This window comes from Porites lutea, chromosome 6 (assembly GCF_958299795.1).
Source record: "Porites lutea chromosome 6, jaPorLute2.1, whole genome shotgun sequence".
Classification (NCBI taxonomy): domain Eukaryota; kingdom Metazoa; phylum Cnidaria; class Anthozoa; order Scleractinia; family Poritidae; genus Porites; species Porites lutea.
Genome location: NC_133206.1, coordinates 12,688,958 through 12,708,379, shown reverse-complemented (window position 1 = coordinate 12,708,379; position 19,422 = coordinate 12,688,958). Strand labels below are relative to the sequence as shown.

Genomic DNA, 19,422 nt, shown 5'->3' with positions numbered 1-19,422 from the left:
TTGTTTGAACCCTGTGAAAATTATTGTTCTCTATTGCTTACTGAAGAAGCTATGTCACAAGGATGTTGCTGTTTTAGGTCAACTACGTGCTGAAGTCGTTACTTATTTCCTTTGCCCATACGAAAAACAGGAGAATACCCCTGTACACGTATGAAAATATCAAAGCGTTTGTTGGTGTTTTATCTTAAGTCAGGTCGTTGGACTTAGGTCTGCCGGTTTAAGGCTACTGAGACCTTTTTTTGTCATAAACATTTGCGTTTTTCGCGTACAATAACTCCACTGTCACAAACCTGTTGCCACCTGACTGCCCTCGAGCAAAGAAGCGAGAACTAAAAACCAAAGCATGTCTTATCGTTGATTTCTCTCTTCGTCTCCGTAGAAGACAAGAACATGTACAATGTCATTCTTTCACGCTGTAACTAAACGTGTGTTAGAGAAAACGCACCATTTCTGATGAACTACAATATTTGGCTTGCCATGTCTTGATTCGCCAATAATAGCGTACCTGTTGTTTACGTTAGTTCATAATGTCCAATTATGCCTCTTGACCAGCCATAAAGTGTACCTGCAGGCTGCACGACATCCTTGATTGAATTCATGACATTTAGTGTCGTAGATATGCATTTTGTGTACTATCTTATTGTATTTAGTGTTTGATTATTAAACAAAGATAGAAAAACAAATGACTTCAATTAGGGTTGGGGTTTTAGCGAGAGAAGTTTGTCTCGCGGGTTGTTTCAGGTCATAATATTGCAATCCTGGAGCTTGTATCAAATTTGTTCTTTATTAAATCAGGAAAAATGAGCGAAAAAGAAAATTTAAAAATGAAAATTTTAAACGAGAAATACAACATAACGAGGTGATAAGAAAAACAACGGACCATAAGTTTTGAGCTCCTTGCCTCCGGTTAATGAGGCCGGGTCCGCACTTCATATTCCAGTCCCGGTGATAATTAAGCTCAGGTCAAGCTACGCGTTTACACGGTTAACAGACTCAGGGGACTCGTGTGAACATAAGAAACTTAATTTGCAGGATGAGTTGAAACTGAGGATGATTATATGAATGTCATATGTTGGAACTGCGGAATGAAGAAACAAATCGGCTAAGAAGAACATCACAGTTGTTATAGACGCAACTTATGCAGCTGCGAAAAGAAAGCCTGAAAAAAATTCTGGCGTGCAAGTGTAGTAGACTACGACTTGAAAAAGTCGGACTGACGTGTTCAAGTTTTGACGATTGACGAAGTGTTTTGAAATAATCCCCAAAAAGTGTTAATGGGGCCGAACATTTCACTTTTCGGGGGGGGGGGGGAGGGGGTGCATGAGTGAATGAGTGAATGAGTGATCTCAGAAAAGAATATCCTACCTACAGCCTGATAACGAGGGAAAAAATATCCTGCACTGAAAAAACTATATCTCATGGCGTATAATGCTGGAAAAAAAATGTTACACCGTTATATGTTGGGGAAAAAGTTTCTGGCTCTAGAGGTTTGGAGAAAAAATATTCTTACCGAAAACCAAATCACCCATACCCGCCCCCCCCCCCCCCCCCCCCCTCCGTTCCTCAAAGGGGAAATAGTGGACCCCTAAAAATGATGGTTTGTTCCTTCTTATGGGTTCAGGGACTCGATTGGAAGGAAATATGAACGAAATTTGGAATCACAGTTTAATACGACCAACGGCAAACGTCACGCTGAATTTGACATTTTGTAAAGTAGGAAATGAGCAGATGAAAGTTGTCCAAAGAAAGCATGGGCAAAAGTAGCACGAAACGTTTATTTGTGGCCACATATAATCAACAGTAAACGAAAAGTAACGAGGGAAACTTGGTCACGGGGTACAAGTTTATGTTATCCGCAAGCGCGATTCCATAAAATCTCTGTGATTACTGCGGCGGATCAAATCTCTGACTTTATTATAGTGCGGACGTAGACCTTCATAGCAGGACTATCAAATGGTCATACTGTTGTGTTTTTCTTCCCTTCTTTCCTGTTAAAGGAAAGCGAGGCCGGTAAATAGATAGATACAATTTATTATTTGTATCTAAATATAATTTTCTGGCAAAAATATATATATTTTTAACTTGTAAATCCCTTCCTTTGCACAGAAATAGAATATGTAAATTTAAAGGTTTACAACTTTGTAGTCGAAGATCTCATCTTTCAATCAGTGAAAAAAATCTGAACAGTTATTTATTCGGAGATTTATCTGATGAAAGCATTCCAGGTTTTTGTGAAAATTGAAGTGAATTTAGTTTACCCATATATAGAAGCTGAAAAAAAAATGTCCAGTTCCACTGTTTATTATTATTATTATTATTATTATTATTAAAAAAAATTATTATTATTATTATTATTGTTATTATTATTATTATTATTATTATTATTATTATTTTTCTTTTCAAGAAGTATTTCATTCTCAAGGTACTAATTTTACTAAAATGGTATAAAAAAGTTAGGATGAATAAAACTTCCTAATGACGCAGTACATAAAGCTAAAGCTAGCAAAAAATGTAATGTGAAATGTTTCATGTGGTTTTATTTCCCAGAAGTGATGACTCGATAGCTGAAAGGAAGCTTTAAAATGGCTACGCGAACCTTCGCTTTTTGATCTTAGCTCTGACGTCAGAGCTTTCTAATTCGGTTTCAACTATGGAAAGAGGACACGTTTTTCCCAAAAGCAAAGCTTAAAATAAATACTTTGACGTCATGGAAAAACCTGCGATTTTTTTGTGGCTAAATAACAAGCGAACGAATAAAACTAAAAAAGGACGTAAAGATGTTCGACGATAAATCTTTTGAAACTGGTGTGTCGGAGATTTTGAATAATTCGAAACACTTTTAGACGAGTCTCAGCGTAGCTTTTTTTAGAGTTTCAAATTTGTTAAATCGCATTTGGCTGCCAGTGGGCGATTTTAATTTCTGCATATATTAAGTCTGACACTTTACAAATAATGTGTTTAAATGAACTGTGTTTTACATGGTCTCGTAACTTTGATGTATCGTCGATTTATAGGATAAAACCGGCCATTCTAAAACATCGAATGTGAAAATTGGAGATTTAGAAGGCATCTTTTACTTTGACTAAGTTAATGCTTGAAATTCAGAATGCAGCGCGTTGTAAACGTAATTGGAGATCAAATGTGCATATTCTATAAGTTTACGAGCACGTCAGTTTAACAAAGCGCTGTCGAATTATGTCATTCTCTTCTACCTACACACTATATTTCCCACAAAAGCATAAAATCTTATATATAATGTGTGTTGGGCAGAATTGATTTAGTCATTACAAGTTGTGGGGATTAATCGTTGGCTAGAAAGTTTATATAGACGAGTCTCTTCTTTTAATTGTTTGTTTCTCGTAGTGAGACCTTCTCAGAGGAGATTTTAGCGCCATTGGCTATAACACCAAAATATCCCAGCGCTTAATTGTTTTCTGTCGCAGAAGCAAAAATTGACTGGCAACGAGCTCACTAGATTGTTTTTGTGTGACGGTATACACCTGTCTCGAGTATTGTTTTCTGATTGGCTGCTGGCCACAATATCCTATAATCAAATGCAAACTTTTCATTTTGAATTCAAGCAAGATGGCGGCTCGATGGACGCGTAGAAAATTGGAGTAAAAATATTATGGCTGTTCGCGAAGAAGACGCGAGAAAGAAACCTTCGTCGCCGAACGGGAAGCCTTTTCCATCGGCCGGCAAATCGGGCGTCGAAGATATTGTAGAACAGCTTCGGCGATTTAGCAGTGTTTCGCAGGAAGATTTTGAGAAAATGAGACTTGCTGAGAAAGAGGACGAATTTTTTGCCATCAGAAAAGCAACTGATATCACTGATCCAGACACTCAGGGGGACCCTTGTCCACCGCTTCCAATAAAGATCATTCAAGGCACCTTCAGGCATGTGTTAGGCGTCCGAGAGGCGTGCTCAAAAAATGGCACATTTCTGCAGCGTACGATTGAATTACGGCGAAAGCCCGGAGAGACCCTAGGATTTTATATTCGTCAAGGCGATGGTTGGGAACGCGATCAAGGGATTTTTGTTTCTCGTGTTGTTTTGGGCACCGACGTGGACGTTTTTGAGCTGTTACGAGTCGGCGACGAAATTATTAAAGTGAATAAAGTTGACGTACGGGCCATGACTATACAAGATGTGAGCGCGCTAATGCAGATGACGAGGCGACTTATTCTCACAGTCAAAGTTCTGACACCAGTGACAGCAATGGCCGTTAAGCGATTAGCAATGAATAAAGACAATAATATTCAAGGTTTAAGATCCTTGAGTTCAAGAACTCCTAGGACTGCAAGGTCCGAAGGGGGCTGCAGCGATTCCGCCTCAAATCCAAACCGTTTTCCTCCGGATCGTCGCACGACTGGTGGCGACAGACGTTTAAGTAACACATCAAGTCTAAGCCATCAGGCGAACTACAAAGTAGCAAATCTAGTCATAGGAAAAAATAAGGACGCAATGAGCTCGGGAAATCCTCAATCTTTGACGGCCTCGGGTTCGTCCTATCGTGGCTCGCGTCGTAGCTCCAAATCGCCCGTCGCTGGGAGGAGAGCTCTGTCGCCGATACGGGAAACTTCTGCAGATATCTTTAACACCGACAGCGAAGATCGTATGTCAGCTCATGAACGAGGGCGAACTAGCCGAGCTGCGAGTGTTGTGAGCTGGTCGGACCAGTTCTACAGCGCATCAGGAGCTAGTAGTCCCGTAAAACATAAGCCCAGTGATAGACGCAGGTCCGAGGCCCAGAGTTCCAGACCAAAGTGAATTGGATGTGTAAAAATGATGTCTTTCATAGTTCGTTTTGTGGAATCATGACTCAAGGCATGGCGGGGTCAGGCTCGAATAAAAGATCAAGGTATAGTGGAATAAAGATGGAAAGAGCAAGGTTATTAAAAAATCATGGATAGGAACTTGCTGGATTGTTGGCTTGTTTGCACGGTCAGCTCTTTGTGCACTCTGGCGATTTTAAGGGAACTGACATCAATTTATCGGAATGTAATATGAATGGAAACAAATATATGGGGAATGAAATGCGTTTTAAACAATTTCAGCAAGATTTAACAGTTCTGATAAAACTCAGCTTGAATTGTTTGTTGAACAAGCACAAGTCTTCATGGAGAGCAAATGCATTTGTTAAAAACAAAAAGAAATTTTGGTACTTTTGGATGAGCTATAGCGTTAGTATGCAGATAGTCTTTTATTCTACCGTAGCGGCAAAACAATCACCTTGAGCTTCCGACAAAATTTTGAGCAAACTCAAAAAATGTAGGGTTTTGACACCAGAACAAAAACATAAAATTAGGTACATTTTGGCAGATTTTCAGTGTTGCGATAATCCCATTTTTCTGAAAACATTTTTATAAGACACTTTAAGGAGTGAATTTCGGGAGCGTTGTACGATTTACGAAAGATAATTCATCCAGCCAGACGTGTTGGATCCGGTGCGATTTTGAACAAAAGTTTCTGTGTAACTAAGCTTGCTTAAGTCTAGAAAGTTTAATGTTGATGAAAAACTAGGTTCGGTCGCTGTCATTTTGCGAACACTAGGTGACTAGATTTATGCAGTAAAAACATTTGAGCAACCTAAACTTGATTGTAACTCCAGATGTTTATGTAGGAGCGATTATTTTTTCTTTTCGTAATATTGAATATCGAGTAGAGCGGACGGTCGTATGTCTTTTTCTTTGTCAAGCACTAGAAAGACAAAAGCGGGTTAAAATAACTAGGGCGGAAAAGACACCGTCTTACGGTCTATTTTGGGCGACCACTTAATGATCATGGAAACTCTATGGCAGCGGTAACGAAATGATAGTTTTATTCAAGATGCTAAACAAAGCATTGTTTGAAAGGAAGTTATTCGGGCACTTAAGATAGCTTTAGTACAGTTACAGCAAAACAAACAGGTTTACATCGACCGCTGAAACGGAGCAAGACCGATTCCATCTTTCTAATCGCTGAGAATGGAAAAAACATTGCAGTATTTTTTCTGGTATACGACTTTCTTAATACCGAGGTGTGGGTCCGAGAAGATTCGAAAAATAAATTATAAATAATTAAAAACTGAGAAAACTTGTTCCCAAGATTTTTCTTGTGCTTGGATTTATCTTTTCGACTCGTGATTTTAACCACTCGCTAGACTCTTTCGATTCGCTGAAATTTGCGAAAACGTGGGCTATAAAAAGCCGTATCTACCCAACACGAGGATAAAAAAAATTGCCTAAACTTTACCACTGTTTTATTACCTAGCACTGTTAGCACCTGCCGCACTGATACCGCAGAATATTTACCCCCAACTAATAAGAAAAAAAAATACAGGGCCGTCCGTTCTGTTTACTAAAATGCTTGGCCAAAAATAGTCCTGTTGACTTTGGAGATTCCAGAGATTTATTTTATATACTGTTAGGTTTATTTACGGTTGTTCTAAATACAAAATAAAGAGTTTTTGGATCACTTCAAGGCTTCTGTGTTGGAGAACATTGGTATCTTAACTTGCTAATTTATTTTCAGACAAAAAATCTAAAAACGTGGATGAGTGATAATCATTTATCTGATTCTTGCGAAGGTGTCTGTTCGCAATTCTCGAGATTTTAGTGACTTTCAATAAACACCGTCGATCGATCGATTAAAAGATTGAAGGTAAAGGTCTACTATAACAGCTTTGGTTTTGTCTCTACGGATTTTTGTTTACTTCTTCTTTCGATCATTATTCGTGCTTTTTGTAAACACGTGCACAATTACAGCGTACACATTGGCTGAATACAAGACATTACAAAGAAAATTTGCATGCATCAAGCGGGCTTTTGTTCCTTGACTCTTGAAAAACCCAAATTTCCCAAAAATAAATATACAGACTCGAATATTATATTCAGATTTATTATTTGAAAAACTACTGAATAGTACTATGTTTTAGTACTTCCAAAGAGGTTTCATTGGATCGTTATACAATGCGTTTTTAGCCAGAGACTCAACGGTGAGAACAACTTAACATGTCCCCACAGTCATCCCTCTTGGTACCAGAGGGCGCATATTATAAGTGGGCCTTTGTACATTATGCTTTTGTTTCCCTACTAAACCGCTCCATCTGAATGCTCCATTATTCTCACTAAAATGCTCGGCAGCCCCTAAGAATGTCACCAAAATGCTCGATAATGCTCATCACAGAGAGGAATTTTTATTAATTCTATTCTATTCTCCTTTAAGGGGGTGTAAGGATAATAAAAACGTATAAGTGGTATTGCGAAAATGTATACAGGTAAATAGTTTAAATACGGCAAACAATGGTCATCCACACGACTTGTTAAGGTGAAATTAGAAGATATATATATATTTTTAACTTTTGGACTGTAAGTCGTCATTTCTCTTAAAAATGTTACGATTTTCGTTTTCTGTGAGAAAAGAACTAATTTTCTGCGAAAATGCTGCTAAAATGCTGGAATAATGCTTAATGCGTTTGCCTCACGAAAATGTTAGAACAAAATGCTAGCATAATATACAAAGGCCTAAATATAAGGCCATCGATTATGGGAATATTAAGATGGAATTCTTTAGGAAATTGAGTAATTTTAATTTTCAGTGGACAGAAACCTTGTACCAAAATAATTTAAAGCATATAGAATTCTTTTTTACATTTGTCAAGGGCTATAGATGTAATTAGTCATCTGTAGTAACACGAAAAAAAACTTCTTATGGGAGCTCGAGAAAATGTATGTCAAATTTCACAAAATGACATCTTACACATGAAATTTTCAGAATTTTACCCGTGTTTTCACAATTCTTGTGAAATTTGATTTGATTTTTTTCTCATTCTTTTCTTTTAACAAATAAATGAATGAAAATCACGCTACCACGAAACTCTTTGACCACCACGTAAAGTGTTCAAAGTCGCTGATTATTAGCCAAGTTCTTTTTTGGGTCGTATTGGATCATGACGAAGTCGAGGTTGATAAAAACGCAAAAAAGAACGAGACCAATGTTGAGGAATACTGTCCGAAAAAGCTTGGACAATAAAGGCTTCATTATACGCAATTTTTTTTTCTTACGGGACAAATCGATAGGCCTATCTTTGCTCGGGTAACCAATCAGAACAGAGGATTCACTTCATCTTGCACACTCGCTGAACCAGCCATTTAGAAATTATGTTTTTGAAATTGTCTAATAGGAGCATTTCACTTACTACGGCTAAAGGGATTCAAAGACCAACCTGTTGACGACTATGGAAGAACACTTTAGCAAACAGTAAAAAGTAAATTATGCTTGGGATCTCAGCCATATTACCAAGTGTAATTTAACTACATGAAAAGCTTTATGAAGCGTTACCCGGAGAAAAGAAAATTTGGTTTGACATTTTCACGAATTTATGCCACCGTAACCCAAACCTTATCAGCGTAGCCGATGCTGGATTGGTAGCATTATTCAAGTCACTGTTCAAAATGAGAATCTTCTGAACGATACCATGTTCATCACAACGGCCGATCATGGCGAGGGCGGGGGGAGGGGAGGATTCGGCGTCTTACGTCAATCTTCACAGACTGGAATACGTAGGAGAGAACACGTAAACATAAACCAGTATGATCAGTGAACACAGTCATGATTCTTTATTATTCTGTTCACGTTCTACATGGTTTATCTATTTGATCAACACGTTCTGTCAAATGTTCCAAATTTGCTCTCAGTGGTTAGAATTCCTCTCCAGTCAAAATTCTTTACGCGGGAACTATAGTTAAGAAAAAAAACTAAATGTTACTTCACTTTATCTTAATCGAAAAAAATTAAAAAATTAAAAATGAATCAGTTTCGAATGTTATTGGCATGTTTTCATGATCACGGTCATGTATTTCAAGAGACGAGTGACTTAAAACTAGAAACTACGCGACCCGAACGAGTTTGCATGCCGCTCGGAGGAATATGGATTAGTGACGTGCTAGTTCCAAGTATTTGCAATTGGTTATACACTTAAACTGAGCCCCGCACAATCCATGAAAGACAGATCAAATCACTGAGGTTCTAGGTGTCTGCTGCTAGCAGAGTGGATTTGGAATTTTGTGACACGAAAAAATCATCAAGCCCAACGATTTGACGTTATCAACAATTTTTTTGCGCACCAAATATTCTAACTCTTTATCAAATCTAACATATCAATTGATTTGTTAATTCATTTCTGGCATTACCCCGATAAACGTTTTTATTCATCTGCTCGGTATATTGAATAACTAAGGGCCTGTTTACATGGAGTGGGGGACCCCGGTCTAGTGGGGTAAGTTTCTTTTGTTTTCACGCTCTGGCGGACACAAAACAAAAGAAACTTAACCCCACTAGACCGGGGTCCCCCACTCCATGTAAACAGGGTCTAAGAAGTTTTCGAAAGTAATAAGCTAACAGAATAAATCATACAAGCACACGTTTTACTGACCTCAGCGGTTTATAATCGTGTAAACATAGCTGGTTACAGCTCCACCCGAGCAAAGCTTAGAACCGACAGGGCACTGGGTCGGATTTTCTTTCCCTTTGATATCACCGTCATAACATTGGGAAGATATGCCGTGTAGGTTGTATCTGCCCTCCGATGCCTCGTCACTCCAACAGGAACCTGAAACAGTATTTAAGTCTTTGGCGTAAGAGACAAAACAAACGGGTCCATAGACCTGGGCTTTCACGCGTATCTTTAAGCTCATAAACGCTCTCTAATAGCTATAAAAACCTCCTCTTGTGTTCCCTAAACTAGTCAATCCCATTATTATCTCCAAAGGACAACTCCATACAGATAACTAGCTACCTCATACAGGAGCGGATCTAGGGGGAGGGTGCAGGGGGTGCGCACCCCCCCCCCCCCCCCTGAGATGACCTGCGGTTTTCTAATACAACTGGTATTCCGCAGAAAAAAAAAACTATGTGCTTTATTGGTTTTGAAGTAGAGCAAGAGACGAGTGCACCCCCTCCTAAAAAAAATCCTGGATCCGCCCCTGTCATAGCTTCATAAAAGCTCTTTAGCTTCGAAAATACTCATGCGATAATCATGTCATTCCATTTCTAAGCTTTATCACGAACCTTAGAAAACTTCCCTGTCTAGGAATTGATAACCTCTTCTTAGACTACTTTGTAATTGTTCCAATAAATTCTATGATTTTTCTGTATGCAAACGAAATTTCCAAGAATGGGAATATTAAGGATTCAAACTCAGCTGTTGCCTTTGTGTGTTCAGAGTCTCAACAAAAACGTTGATATGATCATATGACGTGTTGCTTGGAAAAAATGCTAAAACATTGGGGAGATATAGCAAAACTCTGAACGTCCGAGCAGGTCGAGGCAAAATCCTCGCTCAATAACTTTTCAATTTGTTTCTGTCTTATTAACAGAGCCGTTGTTATTGCTTAAGCTAATTATGGTCAATCAGTTTGGTTTGGTGAATACTTGAGAATGGTGCTTTTGTTTTCAGCCAGTTTTACTAATAGAAGGGACTCGCAAAAATATATTCAAATTTTCCCCAACATGAGTATCTATATCTTTCAGCTTACTTGTCCACATGCTCTGAGCTACAGGAGACTCGTGGGAGCTAAGGCCATTAAACATCCTGCGACAAAAATCCTGCTAATCTATCGCATTTAATGATCATTGGAAAGATGTCACCTACTGATACTACTGAGAGTTCAGCCCTTGCAATATGCAGGATGACTGTTTGTTACTTAAACCTTTATGGCATTAGCCACCCACGAGTTTCCTTAAAAGCATCTGGTTTCAACTCCCTGGATTGGGAGAACTCGAGAAGTCGCTTTTATTATACCAAGGTAACATAACATCATTTCAGTGATTTCCTTCCTACCAAAGCTGTTCACGCCAAAATACTGGTATCTCTTGGCTTTCGCAATCCGCGCACACTTGCAAAGGAACACAGGGAAGTCTGCGGTCCAGTTGCCAATTAACTGTCCTCCAAATACTGGACTTGAGGGGTCAACTTCATTGTAGATTTCCTCCCTCAGTGCTCGTGAATCTCTCACATCATTGTAACACCCGACAGGCCTGAACTCTATTTCGCAATCTTTCTCCTCTGTGAAAGCAAAAGACATTCAAGAAAAACGAAACGTTTCTACTCAACTAGCGGGGGCGTCAATAGCAATTCGTAGTCAACGACAAACTCCATTTCACATCGTTGTCGTTTGGCTTTGCTTTTCACGACGGTATGTGAAAGTATTTTAATAAATTCCAAGACACCAGCATCAAGCCTTCTGGGTCTCTTCCTGTTCTCCTTATAGAAAAAAAAAAGAACGCTCAGTAGGGTACAATTGTAAGAGCCTTTGACGATCACAGTGATGAATTAGAGAGTTTTGCTAGTGAGAATGTATTTTAAAGGATTGTAAGTCTTGCAATCTATTATTTGAAAATGCTGCACTGCGCGTCATTTTCCACCAGTGTCGTCATTTAATCACAAAATGAAACTTTATGCTTGATGAAACGACAAGAAAAACGTGTTTTCTAACTTACTAAGTTTATAGACAAAGTTGGCAAAATTCTGACCAACGCAAAATTTACTGTACGTCTGACATGGCTGGAAACATTGGTCTGTACAGGCCCGTACTGGGCCATCTACAGAAAATGTGTTTTGAACATTTTCTCCACTCCAACATTCCCCTGAAAAAAAAAACATCAATTCATTAGGCCGTTTTTAAGTGAAGCAGGAGGCCTGCTTTAGTAAATTAGTTTAGATAAGTGCAAAAGCTTTTGAAGGGTGTTTTAAGATCATTGATGGAAATAAAGTCCTCCAATACGAGGTGTGAGGTGTGAGTTCGATTAATCGTACTTCGGAAAAAGAATACGCAGAAAGTTGTGAAAGGTTGTTTCGGCCACGAATTGATGGACCATTGTAATACTGCACTCGTCTTAATTCCCACCAGATTTCTGCGTCTCGTGTTTGATGTATTAGGGAGCTTAAGCATGAACGTTTTTGAGCGACGCATGAGACTGCTTGCGTTCCTTGGCAATAGTTTTGCAACTATAAAGCGCCGGATTAGTACATGCAAAACTACTGATCTACAGCAGTGAAAATCCTTACCATAAAACTGCAGACCAAAAAAAGTCCATCCTTTCGCTTTTGCTTTCTTGGCACATCTACAGGCCAAATCTGGCACGTACACATCCCAGTTCCTCCAATCAACGAGTTTCCCACTGAAATGCTGGTGGTAAACATCTCTATCGTTCATTAAGAAGAATGGCAGTGGTCGCTGGGAACGATGCATGTCCTTGTAACAGCCGACTTTCTCATACTGCAGACTACATTCCGTGTCCACTAACATGACGCAATAAACGATATCGTATCAGTATTTTTGTTTATTTTGTTGGGCTAAAAAGTGAGAAATTCAGGTAGACTTTGAGAAAAGCTCCTGAAAGAGATTTCTTTTTCATTCGCGCCGAAGAACACAACCAACGGTATATATTGAATAAATTTAATTGCTCAAAAGGGAAGAAAAACCTGTAATTATTCTGTGCAGAGAATTAGTTTGCTTGCAGAACAACATCGACTCTCTCCGGCCTCGCGCGGGATAGCCCATGTTGCAAGCGTAATTTAACCTCAGCTAGTAACGTCGGTCAAGCTTTGCCGAGATTCTTGTTCTGTGGCCCCAACCGACTCAGCGAGTTAACGGAGACACGTTTCAAATCAGTTCCCTTCAACCTAATCATCAAATCGGCATTGGCTTATTTTACAGGTCACTAATTGCGCGTACACTAACTCCTGGTACACAGGTGGGAACCTAAAACAAGGATTTGTGCGCTGGCTCGCAGACAGAGGTTTAGTTTTGTCTGTGGTGCAGGCTACTCCTTCCCGACGGTCTCTCCTCTTGATGAGAAAAAGGGACTCGCAAAACCTAGGGTCGAAATAATGGGACCTTTGCAGCGAGTTTGGTTATGACTGCTTCCGAGTAAAAGAAAACTATCCTTGACCCTATCCTTGACCCTATCCTTGAGTGATGTAACGGTTGTAAAACAGTCCAGCATCAATATTTTCTAGGAAAACCAAAGTATCTATCATTTGGTATTGGTTTTGGCTCACCATTGATACTTAACTTACCGAGCTCGTACACCATGTTAGTGAATGTCTTGCCCATGCAATACCGATCATAGGCTCCGCAGGGTTGATAGTCGTCTCCAATGCACTCACCGATATTGGCTTTTCCCAGGGCCCTGTAATTGTGTGTGGACTTGTGGCCCGCCCAGCATTCACCTGCGCTGAATGAAATTTGATATTAGTGGTCAAATTTTAATTAGAATGATGTTCATGATGATTTTGATGGTAATAGGCAATTATCTGCCTCGTACCAAGACGTCTCTCTCAATGAAAATTTGCGCCTGAGGAAGGCGGGAAGAAGAAACCTTGCGCTTCGTCAACAGTCACTCGCGTTTCGCGCTCGCCTCTTTGCGAAACCACGCGGAAAACGGAGCGCCTGTGGAGAAGACTGGGCAATTATTGTATGATATCCGAGGCTGAGTATGATATGAAGAATTATATCGAGAAGGGTGTCATAAGTCATATCCTTGATCTGCATAATTCTTCATATCATAGTTAACAGGGAAGCTTCATCCAAAATTCAATGATGATAAATTTTTTATGTTTTCAAAATATAGTGTTGTCCCTCCTTTCTATTAATTCACTGTCCAGAAGCTAGATTACCATTGCGATTGGACTCCAAGGCCGGACTAAACTCACTAGAACAGATCGGCTACTTTTTATAAGTGTGCGTGTTTGCATGGCTCGTGGACTAACTTTTACTCTAAATATTGGCAACGACTGAGCATGGATTTAGCGCCTAGCGAGTTCCATGCAAGCTATTTTGCTGTTCTTCAACATGGCTATAAGTATAAAATCGTTGTCTTATTTTTAGGTCTGAAAATGTGTAACACTGGCTCTTTAGCTTAACACGTGACCCCTAAAACACACGACACTCCTAACGTTGAGAGACATGCGCACACTTCCTGTCTCTGCATCCCCGCGATAGAAGTCTACTGACCGTAATGCTGAAGTCCAATTACATCATATCCAAGTTGTTTCGCCTTCTTCGCACAACGGCAAACAAACCCAGGCATGTAAATGTTCCAGTTAAACCAATCAATCCTCCTACCACCATAATTGTCCACGGTTGGGTCAAGTTCGTTTAAAATATAGTTTGGCAATGTCCGGACAACCTGATGGAGAAAAGCCTCCGGATATAAAACTTACTACAGTAACAAGTGAATAATTACTGCAGATGTTATTATAGTCTAGTGAGTTATCCTCAAATTCGCGTATTTTGTCTAGCTACTTGATATGTTTTTAGAAGTGCGCGATGTTTTCTCCCTTGCACTCTCGCACATTTCACATGAGACTCTCAAGAGGGTCCTCGATAGGTTTTCCGGGACCCGGGAGTTCCCTCATTTGAGGCTCGGGATTCGGGATTTTAGAGCAAAATAGGGGCGAGTTTCGCGATTGAAAGTATGCTTGGGAGGTGGGGTGCCAAAAATAACCCTCGGGATTACGGGATTGCACGAATTTTGGGTCGGGATTACGGGATTGAAGAACCATTTTGGCGACCCTCTCTTAACCTCGTAACTCCCTCGAGTCATTATTCCGTTTCCCGAGGCGGCTCAGTACTTGAGCTCTCAGTTTTGTCCCATAATCGCACTTCTTGTTTTCGCCTAGTGCTGAAAACACCAGCTTTTAATTCTATCCCTTTTCAGCGACCAGTTAGCATCATAAAGTCCTTTGACAAAAGTTGATTGCGGTGCTTCGCGCTACCTTACACTGGACGAAAAAATGGATTTACGAGGGTAGCCAAATTACACCAAACGTGTAGCAAATACCACATTTGCACAATTTTGCTCAAATTTGCGCAAGAGCAAAGACTGATGTTGCACTAGTTTTGCTATCCGTAGCAATGACGGTAAATGCCACATTTGCACAACATTTACTTCTTGGTGCAAAGATAATGGGCAGCCATGGATTTGAGGGTCATTTGCTGATGGTTCAAATGTGTAGGCAAATCTTCTGTTTTGCACAGCTTTTGCTTTAGATGTAAAAGCATGCAAACCTGTTATTTTCAGAACGTTTACGCAACTTTGCAAATGTCAGCAAATGTAATTTGAACAATGTTTGCTTGGGTTATCATGAGTGTTCAAATCTTTATAGTTGAACCAGATTGCTTTGCATAGCAAATGTAACCAAACTTTTTGTATTCAACATAAATGCTCACGAAGTAAATGTTAGCAAACCTAAACTTTGAACAAATTTTCTAGGGTATGCAAATTTCATCAAACACAAACTTTAGCTTGTAGGGGCAAATATAGTTGAAAGCCAAGTTTTGAACAAAGTTGCTTGGGCAGCAAATCTGATCAAACTGTTACTTGTACAATTTTTCGCTCAGGTAGCAAATGTAATCAAATTCTGAATTTGATTTGGTTAGCAAATGTCATCAAACCCATAAAATCAAGATTTAAAAGATAAGGTCGACGCCCTTTCGAAGGAAATAACGCAGCTGAAAGAGAAGGTTCGGGTCAATTCGGCCATTACCTTTGGTGCGGAAGCAGCTGCTACGTCTGGTAATAGCAATAATAATGCTTCGAATGACGAAACCGTATCTCGTAGTCTACAATATCTGGGGGACGAATACGACGACCTGTCGGCGTCTAATTCTGGTGTCGTTGATCAACTCAAGGCATTGAGCCCCTCGTCTCAATAAGCTTAGCGTTGAAGTCACACGTGTTGGCAACGCCATTGACGAGGTTAAGGAATATAGCTACCAATTTAATGCCTGCCAGAGAAAAGCAGTGAAACCGCAGCTGAAACAAGCGCCCTGTGCGTAAAATTATTCCAGGAGATGGGGGGAGAAGTGTTTCTGTCGAACATTGACATTGCTTATCGCGTCCCCTCGAGGAAGCAAAATGGCGCTCCCAAACCGATCATCTGCAAATTTGTAAGACGCCTTGCAAAAGCAAGTGTCATGGAAACTCGACAAAGTGCCTCTCAAGTCAACTCATCAAATATCGGTCTGCCTGCTGATAGTGTTCTTGACAGAGTCACAATCTCCGATCACCTCACCCCCAAAAAACAACACCTGTTGGTTGAAGCGAAGAGGTTTAAAGAACAGAACCAATACCGCTTGTGCTGGGCCAGGAATTCCACGATTTATTTACGCAAATGTGAGGGTTCCCGACCAGCAACGTACCAGCAACGCTGGTGTCTGATTGGTCATTAGACAATAGATGTTAAGTTGCGTTGACAACGGGTTCAGTTTAAGTTGCCGACACTGACAAGTCGTTGACAAGCCATCGTTTCTATAAAACGTACGCGTACCACCAGAGGGCACATCTTGCGCCAACACACGAAGGATTTTTGGTATACTGAGGATGAATCCCCATTTTGAAAATCACATATTATTTTACACCAATGTACAATGAAGTAATTTGGTTCCCTAATTCAACTTATTAGTGAGCATCATGTAATATTAATGAAGATAACCTGGGATCAGGCCCAATTTTAGCGGTTCTCGTACATTCTATCGCCTTGCCGGCCGGAATGTTATTACAAAGCGAAACGAAAATTGAGCCTGATCTCAGGTTATAATGAAGATGAATTCATAGCCATCCGACCACTACATAGTTCTCATTTACAGGTGTTCTCTTTAGTTTAAGGACCCCTGTGGTAATTGCTGTGCATAAGGGAATACCACTTGTTACAATGTACACTGTCCCAAGTTAATGGTGGAATGTTTATGATAATAGGAAATACAGTGCATCAATAATCTGACTACTGGACCTTAATAGCCAGTAGATTTGAATTAGTGTATTTGCTTTAGACTAGAAGCCCGGGAAGGGGTTATGCTGGGGGCACTGTCAGAAAGGGACACCTTTTTCATGCTTCAGGTATGAAAAGATATAGGGATTTCCTGAATTAAAGTATATGAGGGGGTAGACTGCCTGTCATTTCGTTCTTTAAAAAGACTAACAGAAGAAAATTGTTACTGAAAAGTACTCAAAAAAACTAACTGGTTTGTGATCCCTTTATTGCTGGTTTTCAGTGTTACGCCATTCAAAATAGATCAAAATAAAAATCAAAACCGTTCAATAGATAAAGTCCAGAATCTGGGAAATGAAAGGAGGTATATATACAAAGACCCTCCCCAAGATTCAGGTCAGAGGATTATTTCGTATACGAGATATCCGACGAAATGTTTTACCCAAACTTAATTTTAGAAATTTGTATGGAGACGCCATGCTGGTGCTCACCTGCTGGATGAGCTTCAAAATGACGGACGGAAACTAACAGAAACATCTGTTACCGAGTTTTGCTACAAAAGCGTGAATTTATTCTTCGAGAAACTCATAGACATTAAAGTAATACTTTTTCTAATACATAAACTGTTTAGATAGCAAAATTTCCTGAAATAAGTCATTTTTTTAACCTACATGACAGCCCTCTTGGCCGTCATGTTGATGCCGCGTCACGAAAAAGCTTGGAAATTCAAGCGTACCCTATCACAAAACCAAGAACCCTTTTGAAGCGACAATTTGTATGAAAATTAGTTTTCAGTTGCTCTAATGCATCTTGAAAGTAAAATCTCGGTAGGATCGATAGTTTTTTAGTTTGAATTTTAGTGACGTCATGTGAAAACCAACAATATTAAAATGACAGTATAGTGCATTTACAAGAGTTAACAGGAAACAAGGTTAGGAAGGGTCCTGATAAGATATGCGAAAGGGGTGCCTTTAATTGATAAAAGGTACATGAAAGGGGTACCTTTACAGTCAAAGAGATGCATGTAAGAGGTTGGACCTCTGGGCGGAGGTACCCCAGCGTGTACAAAATTTTATCATAGCATTGTAATGTTACAGTTGAGATTAGAAATTTACTTTAGTCACAAAACGAGTCACATATATAGGAAATGTCACATGCACATCACCTTTGTCTGTAAGCAAATGTTATGCAGGTCACTATATTTGCTCCCCTTGCAAATATGGATAATTATGATGCAAATGTACAAATTTATGATACAACCAAATGTCTAGAAATTTATTGTTTTTGGCTCTTAAGGCAAATACGAGTAAACTACATGCAATAGTGCTCTTTTGGTATCCTGGGGAAACAAGAGCAAACACCACTGCAAAATATGTATTTGCCCACACTTTAGCCGACAGCGCAAATCTAATGCAAATTTACCACATATTTTCACCTTTCATAAACATTAGTAAATCCGTTTTTTCGTCCAGTGTTACTAATGTGGACAAAATTTGTGTAGCTTAACTACTTGTTGTTCTTGACTAGATTACTTCTTTCCTCTTTTAAACCGTCCAATGCCAATTAATAACTACCTCCTGACTCAAATGTGACTAATCAGTAATTAAAACTATATACTCTCTTGCAATTTTACCGAATCTCTGTAGCAGCCAAGAGTGGTGAAGGCCACGTCACATTCAATTCTGCAGATATTTGTTTCTCCTGCATGCGTTCCAATAACTGCAATAGGAAATTCAACACAAAGAAGCACTATTTTAACTTATAACTGCACATGTAAGTTACTACGCTTTAGGACCTTTTTGACGCAAGACTTTCTAGGAAAAACCAAGCCCTTCATAATAAATGTTTAATTTCACTTGGCTATCACACCCTTAACAAATGGAAAAAAGAATAGTTGAACCCATATATATTATTCGTACTTAACTGTAAAGGATTCCAAGAAGCAGTGTTCCTGAAACTTTCATTCTTCCTTTAGAGCCAGGTGATCTTTGATGTAAGTCAAAATAATATCACTCTAAGTTAAGGTTATAATAGTAATGCTATTAAAAGCTAGCTTTCATGTACCGGTGTCGTAAACACAGTCTCCGTTAAATAAACAATCTAATATTGACAAGAGTTATAGAGAGATTGAATGAGTGACTCGCTTGTTTTTACCTGGGTGTATCATTACTTGAAAAAAAAAAATTCCTAGAAGTGATCGAATCTAACGTCTTTTAAAAAAAATTTCACTCATTTCATTGACAGATTTTACTTTCTGATTCCCCTGTCATCAAACTATCAAATCTAGTGAGTAATATTCTTTTAAAATCAATTATAAATAAGGAAAACCGTAAAATTGATGAATATTAGTTTACATTAGGGACATTAGGTTAATAAATTTTTTCAACTTGTTTGACTAGTCGTTTGCAGGGTCGGTCACTTTCATTTCTGATGAAGACTGTCTTAGCAGCTAATCAGAAAACAACAGTGGCAAATCAAGAAGTAGTAAGAACCTACATGTTACACTCAAGTTTCAGTTTAATGTTCTAATGTTTTTTTCTTCTTCTTGTCCTCGAAAACATATAATTAAAGTATCCCACATCTACTTCCCACTGATAAGTCCTAGAACTAGTGCGATAAACTTCCTAAATCTCTGGACAAAATTGTGAGGGGTTACCATCCA

The 19,422-nt window shown here is 39.2% G+C and overlaps 2 protein-coding genes across 2 annotated transcripts; one reads left to right on the top strand and one right to left on the bottom strand.

Annotated features, from left to right (window-relative positions):
* Positions 1-2,794: 2,794 nt before the first annotated feature.
* Positions 2,795-6,463, top strand: LOC140941112 (uncharacterized). The gene has a single exon (XM_073390077.1). It carries the CDS (start codon positions 3,629-3,631, stop codon positions 4,769-4,771), a length of 1,143 nt encoding a protein of 380 aa, XP_073246178.1. The 5' UTR covers positions 2,795-3,628; the 3' UTR covers positions 4,772-6,463.
* Positions 6,464-9,417: 2,954 nt separating this feature from the next.
* LOC140941895 (uncharacterized) lies at positions 9,418-18,742 on the bottom strand. Its single transcript, XM_073390899.1, has 8 exons — positions 18,685-18,742; positions 18,394-18,479; positions 14,002-14,176; positions 13,065-13,217; positions 12,051-12,284; positions 11,483-11,629; positions 10,824-11,048; positions 9,418-9,593 (listed from the first exon to the last, which is right to left on the bottom strand). Exons 1-8 carry the CDS (start codon positions 18,722-18,724, stop codon positions 9,418-9,420), a joined length of 1,236 nt encoding a protein of 411 aa, XP_073247000.1. The 5' UTR covers positions 18,725-18,742.
* Between the last annotated feature and the right edge of the window lie 680 nt (positions 18,743-19,422).